General features: G+C 45.8%; 1 protein-coding gene across 4 annotated transcripts in view; it reads right to left on the reverse strand.

Annotated features, from left to right (window-relative positions):
* The window catches only part of MTMR14 (myotubularin related protein 14), a 32,810-nt gene that overhangs the window by 11,576 nt on the left and 2,292 nt on the right, over positions 1 to 18,942 (reverse strand). For 3 of the 4 annotated variants that reach the window (XM_062585334.1, XM_062585337.1, XM_062585336.1), the window contains 14 exons: positions 15,888 to 15,996; positions 14,767 to 14,842; positions 13,970 to 14,030; positions 13,261 to 13,383; positions 12,661 to 12,734; positions 9,945 to 10,015; positions 9,275 to 9,349; positions 6,696 to 6,762; positions 5,894 to 5,979; positions 5,407 to 5,483; positions 5,118 to 5,154; positions 3,544 to 3,614; positions 2,854 to 2,903; positions 2,512 to 2,650 (listed from right to left, as the gene is read on the reverse strand). In XM_062585334.1, coding sequence (XP_062441318.1) covers positions 2,512 to 2,650; positions 2,854 to 2,903; positions 3,544 to 3,614; positions 5,118 to 5,154; positions 5,407 to 5,483; positions 5,894 to 5,979; positions 6,696 to 6,762; positions 9,275 to 9,349; positions 9,945 to 10,015; positions 12,661 to 12,734; positions 13,261 to 13,383; positions 13,970 to 14,030; positions 14,767 to 14,842; positions 15,888 to 15,996 — 1,116 coding nt within the window. The remainder of the gene's footprint in view (positions 1 to 2,511; positions 2,651 to 2,853; positions 2,904 to 3,543; positions 3,615 to 5,117; positions 5,155 to 5,406; positions 5,484 to 5,893; positions 5,980 to 6,695; positions 6,763 to 9,274; positions 9,350 to 9,944; positions 10,016 to 12,660; positions 12,735 to 13,260; positions 13,384 to 13,969; positions 14,031 to 14,766; positions 14,843 to 15,887; positions 15,997 to 18,942) is intronic. The other variant, XM_062585338.1, reaches the window with a different exon arrangement.

The raw sequence follows: 18,942 nt of genomic DNA on the forward strand, positions 1-18,942 counted from the left end.
ACACACGCACACACGGCTTTCTTTGTTTAGTCGAGCTATAAAATGCTTCAAGCAAAGGGAAAGGCCATTTCAATCTACTCTAAACTCTACAGATTATACCAGCAAGGAGCTTGGCCCAGGTGGGCATTCTTTTGCCCTGATGAGGGTGACAGGGACACAACATACAGTGTTGTTTCTCCTTTTAGTGATTTCCTTCAGGCACCACAGATCACATTTCTGACTCTGTGCTCATGACAATTATGCCAGATGCAGATGCATTTCAGTCTTCTCCCTGACTCCGAGCTGACAGCCCAGAACTACTCTGGCCTCTTTTCTAGCCAGATCCACATCCAATTCTCTGTCCGTTGCTACACCTAGTCTTAGCTCACAGTACCCTCTCACTACATACTGAACAAGTACACACGTTTGGGACTAATTCATGTCATTGCTGTTCTATGTTCACAGGGACTCTCTTTCTTATATTAGTACTTTTTCTGGAGAAGTCCCAGGAATTCTTCCCCTTCCAAAAGCACAACAAGTTGTACAAAGATCCCCCTGTGTACATAGGTAAACAGGGACATTAAGGCAAATATCTTTTTTTCCCCCTTGGGTTTATGATGTTCTTCCTGGAATCTGAAAGGGCACCTTGGCTTTGATCAAAATTGTGAGCACTGTCAGCAAGTACAGCTAAAGACAGGCTCATTGTACAGTGGGAAGCGCCATATCCTTCTTCCCTTCTTAAAGTACGTCCACCCTCAAACATCACACCACAGCCTCTCTCACACATTATTCATCTCATGTTATCATAGCTGCCAACATTTCCAAGCACAGCTTGGAGAGACAAGCTTATACAGCTAAAATACAAATGCTCTTCCATGCAAGGAGACCTTGTCTACCTGCTTTCAGGACAGAACAAAGAAATACATCTCCTCTTTTCCCCCCTCCACCTTACAGCACGCACAGCTTAGCTCACTGACAAGTCACGGCTGCAGCAAGTCCTTCTTGTTCTCCAGACTACACAGCCATAACAACCTGCAACAAGACATTCATGCCCAGTCCCCTCACTAAGTTCTCATGGAAAGGCTTACAACTTTCCCCTTCTCGAGCTCATAGCGTGGGCTCAAACCATCACCCTGGTAGCTGCAGAAACCTCAAAATAACCTGATGTCTCCAACAGGAATGAAAACAAACCAGAGTTACAATAAGTCATCAAATTAAGCCCTGGCACATACAAGTACAGCAGATCTCTCCCAGCATGCTCCAGCCGCTTCACCTCTTGTAAAGATGATGCTGCAGGATCTAGTCTGTAGATCCTGAGCACTCCAGAACATGGTTTGGATCAGTATAAATGCTTCCAGTTTCCAACCCTGTAGGCAGGCAAGCGGAAAGTGGTTCCTTATTTGCTGCGGTCACTCTCCTGCTTGGATAAGGTAGCTTCTGTGCATTAAGAGCACTCTGCACTGGTCACTTCACAAATGCAGTTTGGAGCTCCCAACCTTTGTTTTGTGATTTTGTAGGAAGATCCTCTGTCTGTTCTTCAGTGTTTCAAAAATTGAATCATAATGTGCTTTAGGAAAGCTGCTGCCACTAGCATGGCTGCAGGCTCCTTAGTCCCAGAGGATTTCCAGCTGCCTCCAGCACAACCTAGATTTAATTTAAAATAATTGCAATACAAAATAGCATCTTCACATGTGCTAAGGGAGAAGAGTGAAAAATTAAACTGAGAGGGGCAACCTCTCAGGCTTTGAAATCCCCAACACACAGAACCAGAAACTCCATAAGCAAGTAGAGCACCTGTCCCAGAGCAGTAGAATCACCTGAGACATCTTCCCCAGTCCAGCTTCCAGGCAGCCATCCGGCTCCCTAGCGGGTCCTATACAACTCTTTAACAACAGGAAGCACCGAGAATTTCATGTTCTCTCCCAGAACCATCTCCAGGCAACGTTCCAGATAGCAATTTGGTTTCAGATCACACACCATGTGTTGTTAGAGGCACTTAAGTCTAGAGGAGATTCCTGGTCACCCACTCTATGTCCTATTAGCGCAGACACCCCCCTTGTATAACCTCTTCCATAAACAAACTAAGCTTCATTACTGAGCAACTAAGTTCTTTGCTTCCACTCTTCCCAGGTGAAGCTGCTGCCAAATACCATTTCCCATTGTTTAGAACCCTCTCCTAAACTTAATCCAGAAACAGTTTCACTGTGTTTAACAGTGAAGCTCATAAAACCAAACCAAAACAACAAAACAAAAAAGCCTCACACAACAAAAACTTACTCTGCTACCAGATCAGGGGACAAATTTCAGAAACATCCCTGCAGAAGCCTGACAGTCATTAAGACAATAGAGTCTCCAATTCCTGGTGCAGAAGTTGTGTAGCACAAGCTGAAGCAAGGTCTCTGACAGCCAAATCCCTCCCTCCACTGTACGGAGCCCATGGCTCAGAGAGCAGACCCAGAGGGCTGGGAGTTCAGAAATATCTTTTCTCCTGCTCCTTTTGTTCCGCAGTCCACTGAGCGACTGTCTCCTCACCATGCTGCCTGGGCTTGTGCTCCTGCTGGCATCAGCTCCACTGCTTCATAGGTGAAGCTCCCAGCTGCTCCAGGGGAACTTTCCAGCCCCAGGGAGAAGTCGCTGCTCAGACTTGTGGTGCTGCCTCGATCTCTCTGCTCTAGAAAAGAACAGAAAACAAAAAACAACTACCTGAAGACCAGCTTGGATTCAGTGATTCTTCCTCTCCCGGGGCATCACTCTTGCATGGCCTCAAGGGAAGCACAGCCTATTTGTAGTCACCTTGACACTGGGAACCCAAGCCCCCAAGCAATCAACTATTACCAGCACCCAGAGGGGCTGATGCTCAGCAGCTGCACTCACGGAGCATGCAGATCTCTTCCAGGGTGAAGCCAGGTGGCAAACTCTTCCTTCTGGGGAAGGAAAGAGAAGGTTACCTCAGCCATGTTGCAGCACTGCATGGCGTCCGGCCAGAGTCAGATCTCTGTAGCACACACTGGCTCAGACAAGGGGTGAATCAGCTGTGCAGGGGCAGAGGAGAGGGGATGAGACCAGCGGGTAGTATCTGACTCTAACAATCCCAGCCCACACACCCTGCACTTCTGAGAGCGTGGCAACAGTCTGCTGTAGGCAGTTGTACCTTTAATCAGAGTTAGAAGCCTCCTCCAGGGTCAGGTTTGTTTCTTTATGCTACTCTTGAAATAAAGGCTAATGTTTAGCAGTCTATTAAAGAGCAGCCACCCCGCTCCCCCCAGCAGTGCCTGACGGACCTTGCTGTGCAGTCCGCTTGAGCCAGAGCACACACCTCTAAGTTCATCCGTGCTTAGGCAGCCACGGACAGTCATTAAGCAGAGAGCACATTTCAGCCTGGACAATTTTTCAGAGCGCAATGTTGCACCTCACAAGCCTCGGCCCCGTTTTGCAGCCTTCAGAGTGCAGAACAAATTAAAGAAAACTGGGCCAGGACACCAGGGCTTCCATCTCCCCAAAGGAAGAGCACTAACGAGCTCCCTGGCTCTGTAGCCCATGCAGCAGCAGGCAGAGGCTCCTTACCTCTGCGACTTCACAGCAGAGAACTCCTCAGAGGTGATGTGCTTCAGAAAATTGAAGCAGAAAAAGAAAATCTGAGTAAAGGGAGAAAGAAGACTGGTTCAGGAATGAACCTGAGGCTCCAAGCAACCTCTTATCTTGGCAGGGAGGTGCTGGCAGGAAGAAGATAGCAAGAAATCTGCAGCTACCAGATTCCAATGTGCTATGGGCTGCCCCTGACCCATCCTGTGCCTTGTCTTACAGGTAAAACAGACCCTGTTCCCCACCATGTGGAGTCCCAGAAAGGAGTGCATAACAAGTCTCCTTATCAATGCTTCGCACGCATGCCAAAAGCATACAGTGGGCACCTATGCCATCAACATAGACTGGAGAAGGGATGGGCCCCAGCAGCTGCTTATACATCCGAGCAAGCAGCAAACCCCAGCAGGACTGGCTGGGTTAGAACAGTCACACGCTCCACCTTGGCACCACAGCACTATCGCACTTGGAAATATGCAGCCCATGCAGTGTCTGTGGCCCCAGGCTCGTGCCCTGCCATGCGCCAGCCTGCGCTGCAGCACTCACCCCGCTGTGCCTCTGCCATCCCACCTACCTTGACAGAGCAGAGCCCCTCTGCTCCTCCTGTGGGCACTGGCAAGTGCCAGAGCTAGCCACATGCCCTCCCTCCCACTCCAGCTACTGACGCTTCCCTTGGCTGAGCAAGCAGCTCTGCACGTGTCTGGTGCCAGTCATGAGCCAGCAGAGCTCTGGGAAGGGAATGAATGGTGGGAGAGATACTAAGATGGGATCCTGAACCCTCAAAGGATGGAAAATATGCCAGGGGCCCAGCTCTGTTTTCTGCAAAGGGTGCAGTACTGCTCAGAGGCAGGGACTCACTAATAAGATAAAAGAGCCTGAGGAACAGAGGATTAACAGGGTTGACACGCTCCCCATCTGCGGGGTCCTATCCAAAAATGATATGCAGTGCGCTGCAATTATTGTCAGAGCAATCACTTGCTGTTAAGCAGTGAAAGATCTGAACAAAATTAGTTCCACTAATCTTAACTGCCTCCCAGACCCACCTGTGCACCCACAGATCCAGACAGGCACAGCCCCACAGATGCACACCAGAACCAGCGTAAGCTGCTCCGTGAACCTGTGATGACACACAAGCCACATGCAGCTGCAGCGCCCAGGCTGCACTCAGGACAAGCACACAAGACTGTGCAGCTTTATTTTCAAGCTCCCAGGAATCAGACACCTTGAGCATCCCTTCTCATTGCTGAGCTGAATAGAGTCCCTGCTCGCTTTCACCAGGGGCCTAAACACTAATGGCACAGCAGGGGAGCCAGCAGGACTGACACTCACCAACCAGATTGTAGCCTGAGGAAAAAAAAAAAAAGCATTCCCACATCTTACGCATCAGAAAGCAACACGGGCAATGCTCCCATCTTGTATTTCCAGCACCTGAACAACCCTTTCAGAGCCCAGCCAGACTAGCAGTATTATCAGGAAGCAAACAGTGACGCTGCTACCTTAAACAAGCACCCAGGGAACAGAAAGCTGGGCTCAGCTACCTTCCCAGATTAAACACTCACCTCTTCTCCTTTACTGAGTCGATCGACTAACATGTGCCTGGAAAGAGAGCAGAGAAGAAGGTCATATGCTGGAAGCCAGAATCAGCAGAAGGGCACAAGCCATCAAGAGCAGCCAGATGCCCAAGCCTCTAGTAGAAAAATGCATCAGCCCCTCCTTGTCCCAACTCAACAATTCAGTGGGAGCCCCAATAACCCACCCCTGGTTGTGAGCAAACACTAAAATGACCCCCTGAAGGTTTCACCCCTACTGTGCAGAGTTACATATGCCAGTAAACCCTAGTATGCCTACCCGAAAAGAAACCAGTCATAGGCCACTGTCAGGTAGAGAATCTCAGACGGCTCCAGGGACGCATGGATCAGCCCATCCTGCAAAGTAAACGAGAGGCAGCCTTCATGCAGCAGCCTTTGACGTAAGGATTTGGAATTCATGATCTATTGGAAATTGCCAGGGTGAATAAAGATGCCCAGCTTGCTCTGCCCTGCCTCCAAGTGGGGGTCAGGCACCTCCTGGTTACAGCATGTGGCATTCCAAACGCTGAGCGGTCTGCAGTATGGAGAATCCTCTGAGTAGAGTTGCAAGTACGCTGCTCTACCCCTCTGTGATACTCAGGCAGGACAGCACGTCAGGCTCTGCATCAGAGCCTATCCCACACCCTCTCTGAAGTCAGCGTGGTTAAAAGGAACAGTAATAGCTCTTCCACCACTTTCTGGTGACATGGTCACTCCCTCTCCCAGCTATCACCCCCATAAACAAAGCATGTCAGCTAGGTACTCACAGCCCATAAGGAGAGGCGTAATAGAGAGATGAAGAGAGGAGTTCGATCCCAGCCAGATATACAGTGCACCAGGAGCCCACTATCATCTGTTCCAGGAGGGAGTAGGAAGGAGGAGAAAAAAAAAAGGATTTGAAACAAGAGTGATGCCTGGTTTTTTATGGCACATCTGTAGCAATAAGCCCTTCTCCATCCCCACAGCCTATCTGTGCTGCAGGAACAAAGCTCAGCTACCTAGCCAAAATATTTTGCTTGGAGGTGGCAGCCAACAACTTGTTCAGACTGTCCTGGGTTGTCAACAGCCCTGGCTGACGAGCTGTCCTAGTTCTGACAGGGGCTCAGGACACAAAGTCACTAGTTAGGAACATCATTTTGCTTCCTAAAACACACAGTTTCCCAGTTGCAACCCACTACCACTATCTATCCCCGTATCAGAAATAGATCTGCTCCAACTTAATATTTTTTTTCAGCCTAAGGCAGAAGGATCCAGACATCAGCTCTGAGAAAAGCAAATCTCCCCTTCCCACTGTTTCACACTTGCACAGAGGCACACACAGGGCACCGCTCCTGTGGGCTCCAAAAAATCTGCAGGGTGTTCCAAAAAACTAACTGCAGGAGAGTCTTCTGTTGAGCTGTGCTGCCATAGTCAGCCACAGCTCCATCTACTCCACAGGTCTAGGCATAATGTTGTTGTGTCCAGAGCCAACGTAGGGCTACACACTTACTTCAAGTTGAGGTAGCTATGATGAAAGGAGCTCGTAATTAGGTACCTAATGAGACCCTGGGAGCAAGGAGCTTGCCTTACCATCACTATAGATGATGGAAATCAGCAGCTTCAGGTAGTTCTGTGTCTGTTGCACGAGGTCCCAGCTCTATGTGGAAAAAGAAATGACAACAGTAAGGGTCTGCTCACAATAAAAGGCTGCCATGTTCTTGGCCTCTCTATCCAGAACAGCAGCTAAGCAAAAATAACGCCATGGCCCTTGCTGAGCATAGCACACCTTCCCATTAAGGGCTCTAATCACTCCCCCCATCCTCTGCAGCAGGCCCTTGGGACGAGAGGCCAGATAGGAGGGGAAAGGGAGAGAGAGAAAAAAAAAGGGCCATTTCTACTGTCCAGGTCAGTCAGCTGTCAGGACCCTCACAGCCTGCCCCTTTGGCCAGGAGGCTAAGCACAGAACCTGCTTGCCTGACGCCCCATAGCTCCAGACAAACCATGCTCCGAGAGACTGAGCCGAGCCGGTGAACGCTTGCGGAGCACTGACCTAGTTCTGCAGCCCCCTGCATACACGCACTTTACAAAATGGCTCAGCAGCCACGTTACAGCTGCAAACCTGACGCAAGCAGCACGATGGGGTGAGCAGGTTAGCAGCACATCCCCACAACTGGAGCACTTTGCCCAAAATTCTTTGACTAGCTCAGGTAAGTAGCCCCAGCAGGTGCTTGCAGAGGGCTGACCCACTTCCAGCAGCTCCAAATGGCTACTAGATTTCTGCAGTAATGCTCACGCAGCAGCAGCACAGAAGGGCTCTGAACTCAGAGACCCCCCCGGTGCTTCAAGAGAGGCAAGTGTTTCACCTGCATGGATAAAAAGATCAGAACGAGCTCAAGTGTGCTGTTCTCAACCCCTGTATCAGAAAAGATGTAGGGAATTTTGAGAATCCAATCAGAGCCAAAACCAACCCAACGTAAATGGGATAGCACTGGCAAGGATGAGGCAAGGAGAAGGTCAAATGTTCCATCATGACAGTTATTAGTGTGAATCATTTTTGCCTCTCAAAAGCAGAACAGCTTGTTATGTATGTGTAAGTGCACTTTAGACTACTGTCAGACAAAGAACGTACCACCCTGCCCTGAAGCCTGCAAAGCAACAGAAGAGGAGGGAAATGGGAAACATGTTGAGCCGAGGGGTAGAGAAGCACATCTTTCCAAAGACTTTATCTGCCCACTTTAACCCAATCTTGTGTTCATGACAAAGGGAATCATTTAGTCATCCAGTCTGATCTCTCTGTACCACAGACCAAAATGTTTTGTTAGTTGCCTCATATACAGCCTAAAGCTTGAACTTGGCAACAACTCTGTCCAGAGAAGCATCTAATCTGGAGTTGAAAGTTCATTGTTCCTTTGACAGTCTGTTCCATCACATCACCCTCAAAAATAACATGCAAAACTGCTGTTCTCATTTGTCTGATTTCAGCTTGCAGATATTGTTTCCTATGCATTTTCCTTCTCTAGATTGAAGAGTGCTTTAGAACTAGTATTTTCTCCCCGCGGAGGTACTTATACGGTAATTAAGTCAACTCTCTGTCACCTTTGTGATTAGCTAAATGGACTGAGAACTTTAGCTTCGACTCAAGCACCTTCTCCAGTCCTTAGATCATTTCTGCATTTACTTCTTACATCCTCTTCAATTTTTAACATGCCTTTTAAAAGTATGACTTTTTAAAGCACTGGCTGCTTAGTATTCTAGTGAACAAGTTTCTAGTCATAAGCAAGCTGTGGTCCCATTAGTTCTGCTTCAGCACTGGAAGCTACTTTTCCATCATTCTGCTTATGCAGGCATATTAACATTATTTTTGTCACTGACTGAGAAATGGTGGCCTCAGCACTGGGAAGCACTCCTGGTTTTGCAGTGCTTCCACCTACAGAGCACAGGAGTGTGACACCCTCCAGCACAGTGGTCAACCATCACAAAACCTGAGAAGACCAGGGAGGGGACAGCAGCGGCTTCACTGATGTGTGAAAAGGAGCACACTAAACAGTGCTGTGGTACAAGGTGATGAGCTCAGATAGGAACAAAGGTGAACCTCAAAGCTCAGGCAAGGAGCTCACTCAATTTGTGATGCTGTCACACTAATGAACAACAGAGACACGCTATGGTCGATTATGATTTACTACTTTCCTATCATAGAAGAGGCATTTTGCACAACCATTACAGAAGGTGCTTAGTTAGTTGGTTACTATTAGCGTAAGGGAAAGTTGACCTTTCTCAGGACTCTTTCCATAGCCAAGGAAGTCTGTCAACTGAAGGCACGTGCCTAAGCTAAGATTGCTGTGAACAGGTAATAATTACAATTCCCGGAATGGGGCTTGTTTCTTATGTTTGTTAGTGATACACCTCCCTAATGGACTGCCAGGTGTAAGCAAGCAACAAAAACAGATTTGGTGTTACAGCCAGCTGCCTCTGGGCACACCACCCTCACGGACATTTTTGGTAGAGGATTATGATTGCTATTCTGAACAATTAACTTTGCAGCATCACTCTCAGTGGGCTGGCATGAAGTGAGCCACAATACTGCAACGGTGACAATTCAAACTTCAAATCTTTAATGATCCTTCCTGTTTGAATCTCTGACCTCCCACAGAGACACTCGTTTTCCTCACCTGGTACTCACTCCAATCAATATTCAGAGATTGGGTCAGAGAGACTGGGATGCTTAATGGAGCATCTACATAATCCTGCAAAAAATAGACATACCTAGTTAGTGAAAAGCCTTGACTCAGAGGCAATCGGATCTAGAAAGCAAAACAACAACTGCCAAATAGTGCATCTAGAAGAAAGCATCTTTGGATGCAAAAACCTGTAGTAGTAAGAATTAACTCCCACTGTTACAGGAGGGATGACTAGTGGACAAGACAAGCTTTTCACTGTTAAGAGCACAGAAAGCTAGGGATAAGGTATTTTAGTTTCTGAACTCCTATTGGGCTGTTCCTGCTTACTCAACCATCTCCTCCAGCAGGAGAGAGAATATGAATACAAAACTGAGAACAGAGGCTCTCAATGAAATATCACTGATACAAAAAACAGGAGCAACCTATGTCTCCTATGAGAAGTCAAGTATCCTAGAGTTAGGGATAACGATTCGTTTATTTTACATCCGACTTTTATAATGAATGATTCATTTAGTACCTTCACTAACTGTTTTGTCCTGCTGATTTCCTCCTTGTGATTGGGAATAAGCATACAACATTTATACCATAATTCAAGAACTCTTTGAGACAGGACTTAAGCACACTAAAGCCCACAGCTTTCCATTTTGTAATATCCATGTACCTGTTTCCAGTTAAATATGAGACCTTCAGCTGTATAATCCCGATCTTTGTACTCCTTAAAAAATTCACAGCCTGCAAGAAAAGAGGTAATGAACAACGGTTGGGCTAACCGATATCTAACAACTGAACTGCCCTATGGGATTGAAAGTGCTGGCAGCCCAGAGCCCCAAAGCATCAAGCCAATCAAAACTGTTGCTTGTGGGAAGTGAAGAGCAGTAATAAGTACAGTTGGCAGCATGGCCTCTCAGCAGCAACAAGCAGTGAGCTCACTCACACAGCAGACAAAGGGAAAACTCTAAAAGCATAGTAAATCTGGAGTTTGAGAGATATATTTCATATCTTCCCAAACAACAGGTTTCACAGAATGACCCGTGCTTTCCACGACCACTGGATTTTGCACAGATCTGAGGCATCAGCCTGACATCCTTACTGAGAAGAAACTAGCAAAGGGAGGTGTTGGCAGAACCCTGGGGAAAGTCAAATACCACAGGGCATCTGCTGCAGGTAACAGCTCTGTCAGAGGAGCCTGTGGATTCTCCCACATTACATCTCCTCTCTCAAACACCAGACTTGCCCTATCTGAAGGAAGCAGATACACAACAACTTCCAAGGTAGCCTCCAAATGCATCCCAGGTAAGCCCTGGGAGATTTACCAGACACTGCCGGAGGAAGTGAGCCACTGTAACCACCCCCTCAATGCACAGACATGCTCACTCTGTTAAGGTGCAGAAGCAAAACTCCAGATGACACTTTACCTACTGCCTGTCTTGCTTAATTTCATACTTTTAATATTGCCAAGTGCAGCATAAAAAAAAAATACAGATACAAGAAATGCTTCTCCCTTCCATGAACTTTGTAACTGGGGTTTTCTCCCAAGTCCATCCCTCCTGAAGTTTCTCTCCTTTAGGTTCTGTTCTTCTTAAATAACTATTTGAAATCTTTGCTGCAAACTGCAGCCAGTTAGTCACAGCTGAGCAGCACCATTAGCACTGCAGCTGCCTGCAGGCTGCACGAAGCACCTCTTCCAAGGTGCTGTGTAAGTCAGAGAACCTCCTGAGTGCCCCTATTATCAAGACACCTCTGCACCAGGCACTGCTTATACACACAATGATTCTTACCCTGCCAGTCACAAGCAACTCAATTGGAGAAAAATCCTTACGCAAGGACAAGACTAGCTCTCAAGAACACACAACCACGAAGCCATCTCTTTGTTGAGATTTAACTCCAAACAAAAACAGATTTAAAGCAAAGAACGAAGGACAATGGCAGTAAGTGTTGGAATCTACGAAGGCCAACCACCAGTCAGATGGAAAGAGGACTTCTGTACTGGAGAGCACAAAAATATCTACAGAGACACCATTTTAACCCAAGCCTTTCACCCTAAACTGTCACGACTGGACAGTGTCTCGCTTGCCCTACACAATAGGATCTCGGAATAACTTCAGCCATAAATTAGAAAACAGAAATTATTTCAGTGCAAACCTGTAAACATCAGTAAGAACATATCACTGCATTTGGCCAGTCATTAGAAGGCTGCTGAGCCTACATGTGTACACTTGGATTTAACTGAACAACAATATTCTCCTCTGAGGCAGGACTGCAGGAATCTGGTCACACCTGCAGGAACGGTGTCCAGTTTTATACAGGTCATCACCAGCATGGCAAGAAAGAGCTCCTAAAAGGCAGCCTTACCTAAGCTTTACAAAAGCCACAGGAGCAGAGACAGGGACTTATCTAGACCATCTCCCAGGGTCTCAGTTTGGTAAGACAAACAGAAGCAGCTTATACCTGTGTCACCTGCTACAGAAAATAAGTAGTATTCTTATTTCTATATGCCTCTGCTATCTGCACAGCAAACTCGATAGAAAACTTAATGCAGTTTATCTGAATTGTCATTGATTTCTGTATAAAAAGTATCTTAAAAATGTTTTGAGGGCCACAACTAATAATTAAGAAATGTGGGTTTGGAGCCTCCATTAATAGCTTTGGGGTTTCCTCCCTGTACCCCCCCCCATCTTTGTGTGAAAGGGAGGGGGGGGTCCTTTTTTGCAGACAGACCTCAAATGCAGCAGTTTCACTTCCAGCCATATTACCAAGCCTGACAGCAGAGCCAGCCAGCTATATTCAGCTCACCTTTAAGAGTGCAGCAAGTGACCCAGTGATGGTTGGCAGGAGCAAGGACTAACATAACCAGGGAGACCAGATTGGAGTGGCTTGTATCTTGGTCATACACTGCAGGCTCAGGTCAACAGTTTTGCCTAGCACTGAATATGTATTATAGAGGTTCTCTCTGCAAGCACTGGGACTAGGAAACACTCTTAAGAACTGGGGCTGTAGACAGCTTGAACCAAATAATATATTTTGCATCAAGTAATAGCTTGCAGTTGCAGGAATGGGAAAGGCCAAAATACTTCGGTGGCTACTGACAGATCTTGTCTTAACCTCAACTCCATCTCTGCAACTTATTCTCTGCACTTGAACTGAACTGCTGAGAAATTCTTCTGCCATCTCAAAGAGTGCTTAATGCTGACTCACACTGGCAGAGGCTCCAGTTCCATTGCACCATTCTCAGTTTAAAAGAGCTTCCCCCTCCAGAAGGAGCATAGGAAACATTCAGGAAGCCACAGTCATTTCACCACGCGCACTTGTAGTTCCCAGTCCCCAGAAAATGATTGTCATCTGTCCCTTGGGAGTCCCTCTGGACATCAGTCCTATACCTGGATATGGGATGGAGAGAAGCGTGAAATCAGCATAACGTTGAGCTTTGTCCACCTTCTCAGAAGACGTCACACTGCGCAGGACAAGAGGAGAACAGACATTTAAGAGTATTTTTCACAAAGACATTGGCACCCAAAAAGCCACCTGTAGCATCTCCTCACACTATGGCTTGACTCAGGAATGGGCAGAGGTGGAACTCAAGCAACTCCAAATCCAAAGGGACAGGTATGGGACAGAAACACTTAAGCTTTTCTCTAAGAGGAATACCAGAGAAAGCATATTTATCTGTTTTCATATAGAAACAGAGGGCTTCTTTTCTCTCCCCTTTCTGAAATTTCCACATCACCTAAAGCTCTACAGAGAAAACCTACTCAGATTGCAGAAGACAACACAGCAAAGCAGGTATCTTCCTCATTGCTACAGTTTTCTTTGGCCTAAAATCTTGGGGTTCTCTTTACAGCACTGATTAGCTGAATTTCTGTAGGAAATTTCAAAAGACTGTTCCCAGGATGCTGGGTACAGATCCAATAACCATCCACAAGTGAGGGCTACTAGCTGCAATTCAAAGCCTGCAGAAAAACAAATGAACCCAGACTCACTTCAAGCCAAACTTCACCTTCTTGTTCTCCACCATCAGGTCACAGATATATCGGACAGACAGGTACCGAAGCAGCTTGATGTCATGCCCTCTGACCTTGTCAAACAGCTGGGAGTCTGCATTTCTGCAACACGGTACAACGTAAAGCCAGATCAGCACAGAACACTGACCCTGTCAGTTTGACTGCTGCATGACACAGCCACGGTGCCTCTCAAACTACTTCCAGCCATAAGCCCCGAAGCACAAGTCTTGTCCACACAGCTCAGAGTCACACTGCAATGAAATGGTATTGCAGACTCAGTGCTTAGGGTCCCTCCCCGCCATATTTCACTCTGTTCTACAGCAACAAGCACATAAGTAAAATACAGAAACGTTTCTCCAGCCTGGAGATGTGCTTTTTAATGAAGTAAACACTTCCGCATAATTTAGAGGCCTTTTTAACAGCCTGACATCTTCCAAACCCCAACCCTTCCTCCTGCAGTGGATTAACAGGCTTCAGCACTGGGTTTAGCCAGCCTTTAGCATCAGCATGTTCAAACACATGATGAAAGGTTCTTTTTCAAAAGCAAGGAAAATAAGATTCCAAGCTCAATGGTGACTTCAAGCCAGCACCAAAGCCCAGCTTGTGGAGGAAGGAGCAGCATTCAGTGTCTTAGCCAGTCAGGGTTGGTCCAAACTCTCTTTTTCTCATCCAAGTGACGCACACAAACCTAAGTGCAGAGTCTTCCTCTGAAATGTCTTCTGCATCTGCCCAAGCATCGTCAGAACCCCCTGCAAGGGAGACATTAAGAACTGAAACTTGTATAACGCAATTCAATCCCAATGCCCTACACACATACATGTCCCCCAAAAGGCCAGTTTGGGGGTCTCCCTCCACATGCAAGTGCTCTTAATTGCGCTCTGTATTTCCTCTCCCTAAGGAGCCTGTTCTCTAATAAAGCCCACTCTTCCCTTGTCCTTGCAAAGGACAGATGATCTCAGGCAATCTTGCAGTCCCATGACTGACAGCTGGAAGGGCACTCCGATGGTGCTGCTCAGTTCTTCATCAAGTTAAGTTTTGTATCTCATACACCAGACACTCAAAACTCCCCTGACGAAACTTCCCCAGAGTTTGGCATATCTCACCGCTAGCTGCATGATGATCACCCAAGCAACAGCAAGCTTTTCTCCTCTCTCTTCCCTCATTCCCAACCTCAATTTTGGAGGATCAATATCCTGAATCCACCATGCTGCCTTACTTGTCTACATGCTTCCCATACCTCACTTTTCAGCTTCAAGTTCTTTTGCTTCTTCTCCTTGCATTGTGAGGCATGGCACTGTCTTGTAGCACAGCACTCGAAAACGGACACCAGATTTCATGCTCTGCCCTATTATTCGGGGCCTGGCATAAGTAGGTCCGTAATAGAGCTCTGCACCTGCTCTCAGGAAAGCCTGGTCTCATGTCTCAGTCACTGTCCCAGAACTGACCAGCCTAACAGTAGCTTGTAACAGATGGTTCTTCGCTTACCTGAGAAGATATAGTTGTAGCTGGTACGCCCATAGAGCTCTCCCCAGCCAGCTAGTGTTGCTGATCTGCAAATATACTGGAGGAAGATTTTGTTATCAACCACATATGCTTCAAAAGTCTTATCAGGCCCATGTCCCATTTGCTGTCACATTATATAGATATGGCTGCTACCTACAGCAACTGCCTCTCAACAGTCTTCCCTGCACCCCAGCCTGACCTGGATTAAGTTCTCCAAACACATCAGCCTCCCAAAAGCCTCAATCTGTAGCTAGTTTTTAAATCATATTTTCATCTCCAGTTCACTAATACATTAAACTCCTGATAAATTAGCAGCATTCATGCTCTGTTAACATCCTGCTTGAGCCTTATCCTTCACATTCCTGTTGATAAGATTATGGATGGTCATATCCAATGCCACACTGGGCAGTTCACTCCTACATATAAGGGTCAGTAGGTTCAGCCCATGACAGCTTTGGCCATGCCAGATTATAATTGTCGCAGGTACGATTTTGCTATTAATTCAATTCAGAAACATTGCATAAAAAAAACTAAATTAAGTTACATAAATTCTGAATGAGATTACTCCTGCTGGGTTTCAATGCAGCTTAGGCAATCCACATAAAAAATAATCTGATTTCACTTTCTTGTAGATCCCCTTGCAGACAAGCCCACACATTCGTAAGATCACGTAGGTAATCTTGCTCCCCTCTCCCCCCGGGAGCATACAAGGGAAACTTCTCTTTAGAAACAAAAGTTATTCAAAGAGAACTTGCTGCTAGAAAGGATAAGGCAGAGGAAGTGACAACAGCTGTCTTTCCCCTCTCAAAGGCCAGTTATCTTTGGTACTTTAGAAGAAATGGACAGATGTAGAAAATACTAGCTTTTTGGTGCAATGCTCATGACATAGTGGGGAAAAACAGCCTGAAGCCCCCAGAGATTATTTATGTAGCCTACACAGCCCATGCTATCTATTACTGCAGACTGCCTGCCTGCCTGCACCTAAGACTAGATTTTGGAGCATTAGGAAAGGTAACAACCCACTGAAGACAAGTTTGCATAGATGAAATGGCAGGGAGAAATGTCATTTTCCAAGTTAAGACAGGTAACTCATGAAGCTTTACCTTTCCCTTGTATAGGATGACTGGGCAAACAAATCGTCCTCTACACCTCGCCATCTTACTTCGGTTGATAAGGTCCTGCAGTTTGCCAACCTGTACAGTGCTCTCAAACCTATTGGACAGAGACTCGGTTCAGTATACAGCGCACCTCCCCGCATCTCTTGCGGTGAAGTGCCTACCGTCACCCTGGGCCACAAGCCCCATCCTTTTTGCTTAGAAACCAGCTCCAAAGTTAGCAAGCAAAAGGACATTAGAATTACTCCCATTGCTATCCAACACATGTGGACACTTTTGTCTCCTTTTTTTTTATTTTTGAGAGACCAACTGTGCAGTCTGCAACAGCAGGCATCTTCAGGAGCAACAGCAGGCTGGCAATATGAGTACTGTCAGTGCCTGGCAGAACGATCTGCTACAGACTAGCACGTGCAGACTAGCATTCTTCAAAAAGAAGCTCAGCACTGCTGATTATCAGAATGAATTTTACAGGAAAAAACAAATAAAACAGAATCAAAGCTTAAATAGTCAATGAACCTTAATTCTGGTTACTTGAATACGTCCATCACTGAAAAATTAGACAACTGTCTGTAAACTAGCTAGTGGGCTGAGCAGGGTAGCTAGATTAATGTCAGCTGCATCTACACAGCTGAAGTTTCTTTGCTTCTCTGGTTAAAACAGAACAGAAAAGCCCTCTGGGCTTGAGACACATTCTGGAAGCAACTTCAAATTCCTATAATTTGTCTGAAGTAGCAGTGTAAATTTGATAGGAATTCAAATTTACTTCTGAACTACTCAGACCTTTAAGTATGGTCAACACAGGGGACAACTGGAGTTTCCACAAGGAATTGGGCAAGCATCTAGATTGGCACAGTAGAACAGAGATGATGTTCAACGATATAAAAATGGGTGATCACGCACTTAGAGGCTATTAACAAGAATTTCTAGTCAATTCTTCCCTGCAGTGAAGCTTAGTAGAAGAGTCTAGATGAAATGGTTGATTGCTGGACACCAATAGGTTGTCAACACAGTAAGTCTGAAAGGGGGGACAAACAGGATCCTGGGAAATTCTCCAGTAAAATAGAGAAGTACTAGCATTACTGTGCAGAGCACAGGATCTCAGCTAAGACAGAGCACCTGATTCTAGTAACCTACACCCAGGAGACACACACCTGCTTGAAGAGGCACAGCAAGACCACTAGGATGGGCAGGGGATAGGCATCTGTGTTGCAAAAGAAACTGTTGTAGCTTCCTTGGCTGAGCAAATGAAGATTAAGTGAGGACACAACAATATATGCATTAGAGTGAAGGAGAGAACTTAGCAACAGGGAAGAAAAAAAGCTCAAAGGATAACGCTGGCCTAAGAATAAATTGGTACTTTTATGCTGGAAATTAAGTTTCCAAGCCTCACAGCAGTAAGGGTCTAAAGTAACCTACCTGCAGCATGCATTCCCAGAAGAATTAAGAAATAAACTATTTTTAACATGGAAATTGATCTGTTTATGGAAGAGATTATAGGAGGTGGTGCTGGTGAAATCAGAGAGTGCACAATCAGGGCCTTCAAATCCTATCTTTTTTTTGGTTTGTTTGTTTTTAAATAAATAAATGCATTCCCAGAATTCACAGATAACACTTAGGATTTTTGATGTTTTTCCCCTACATATAACTATTTTGACTGACTAGCTCCAAAACAACCTTGACATATACTATGATTTAAAGAATCAGAACCCAAGAAGCTCATCTTCTTCAAATGTTTTGGACCCAAGGATGCCAAGTGCAAAGAAAGGGAAAATGCTAACCCACTATGCTTTACAGAGTGTATACAAGATTACATGCAAACTATGGAAGCACGCACTCAATCAACACAACCCAAACTCTGCTCAGCATTGTGACTGCAAACAGAGCCAGAAGCTCTGCTCAGCAATCTGTTTCTTTACTAGCACACCCTCCTCAGAGAGCATCTGACTAACACACACCTCAGGAACAGCCTGTGAGCAGCTCCAGAAGAATCTGCTTCATGTGTTACACCTAATACTCAAACTATTTTAAACCTTTGAGAGATTCTGATGTACAGATTTGGTTGGGGGGTTGTTTTTAAATGAATGTGCAAGATTAAGAGACACATCTCGCACTCTGCACCAGCTGTCTTCAGTTTTTTCCTTTATGATGGAAAATATTTGCAAAGCAGGGGGGAAGACGATAAAAACTTTAATAATGTGTTACTAGAATAGCTTTTTGGCACTGCTTCTACATCCAGAAATGGGATACAGCAAAACTCAGCCCCCTGGAAGATCATAAATAATACAAAAAGCATCTCCCCTGGGAGCAGAGACCAGCCAACAGGTTTCACCTCTAGCACACTAACAGCATTCCCAGGAGAGGCACCACCGAATGGGGGAATGAATCGAATCAGCTTGGCAGGACTGCGACAGAGGTTGAGACGGGAGTCCAGCGCCCCGCTGGGGTGGAAGAGAATGAACCTCTCTCCTTTACAGGGAAAAAGTGTTTAAATTTGCATAGGCAGGAGTAAGTACCACTGAAAAAAGTTTCAAAAATGAGAGTACACTTCAAGAGCAGTGTGACAGAACCTCATTACAATTGTTTGGGGCAGGGGAGAGAAAGAGGAAGAAGGAACCACACATACTTTTAGTCTTACTTATCGAATTTTCAGGTGTTTTTGTTTTTCAGAAGCTTGTTTTCCAGAAAATACCACTGGACAAACTTTCTCTGTGGCACTCCCCCCTCCTCTAAACCTGAATTTCTCTTTTCAAATGCAAGGGAAACATTTTCTGTAGGAGCAAGCAATCATTTTGTCAACTGTAAATTTTATACAGACTTGAAGCAGAGAGGCTTCTCTTTGGTTAGCCATAACAGCTTTGGAACTTAACTGTTCCTCACACATCCTATATATATATATTCAGATTATTATGCACAACTGTAATTATACATTTGGAGTACAGACACAACAGAATCAGCAATAGAAACCAAAGACATGGTCTATGTCTGGGATGTAGACACTATTATTAAGTGCTGTGACAGTAATTAAGACAGCAAGAATTGAGCG

Source organism: Rhea pennata, chromosome 12, assembly GCF_028389875.1.
Source record: "Rhea pennata isolate bPtePen1 chromosome 12, bPtePen1.pri, whole genome shotgun sequence".
NCBI lineage: Eukaryota > Metazoa > Chordata > Aves > Rheiformes > Rheidae > Rhea > Rhea pennata.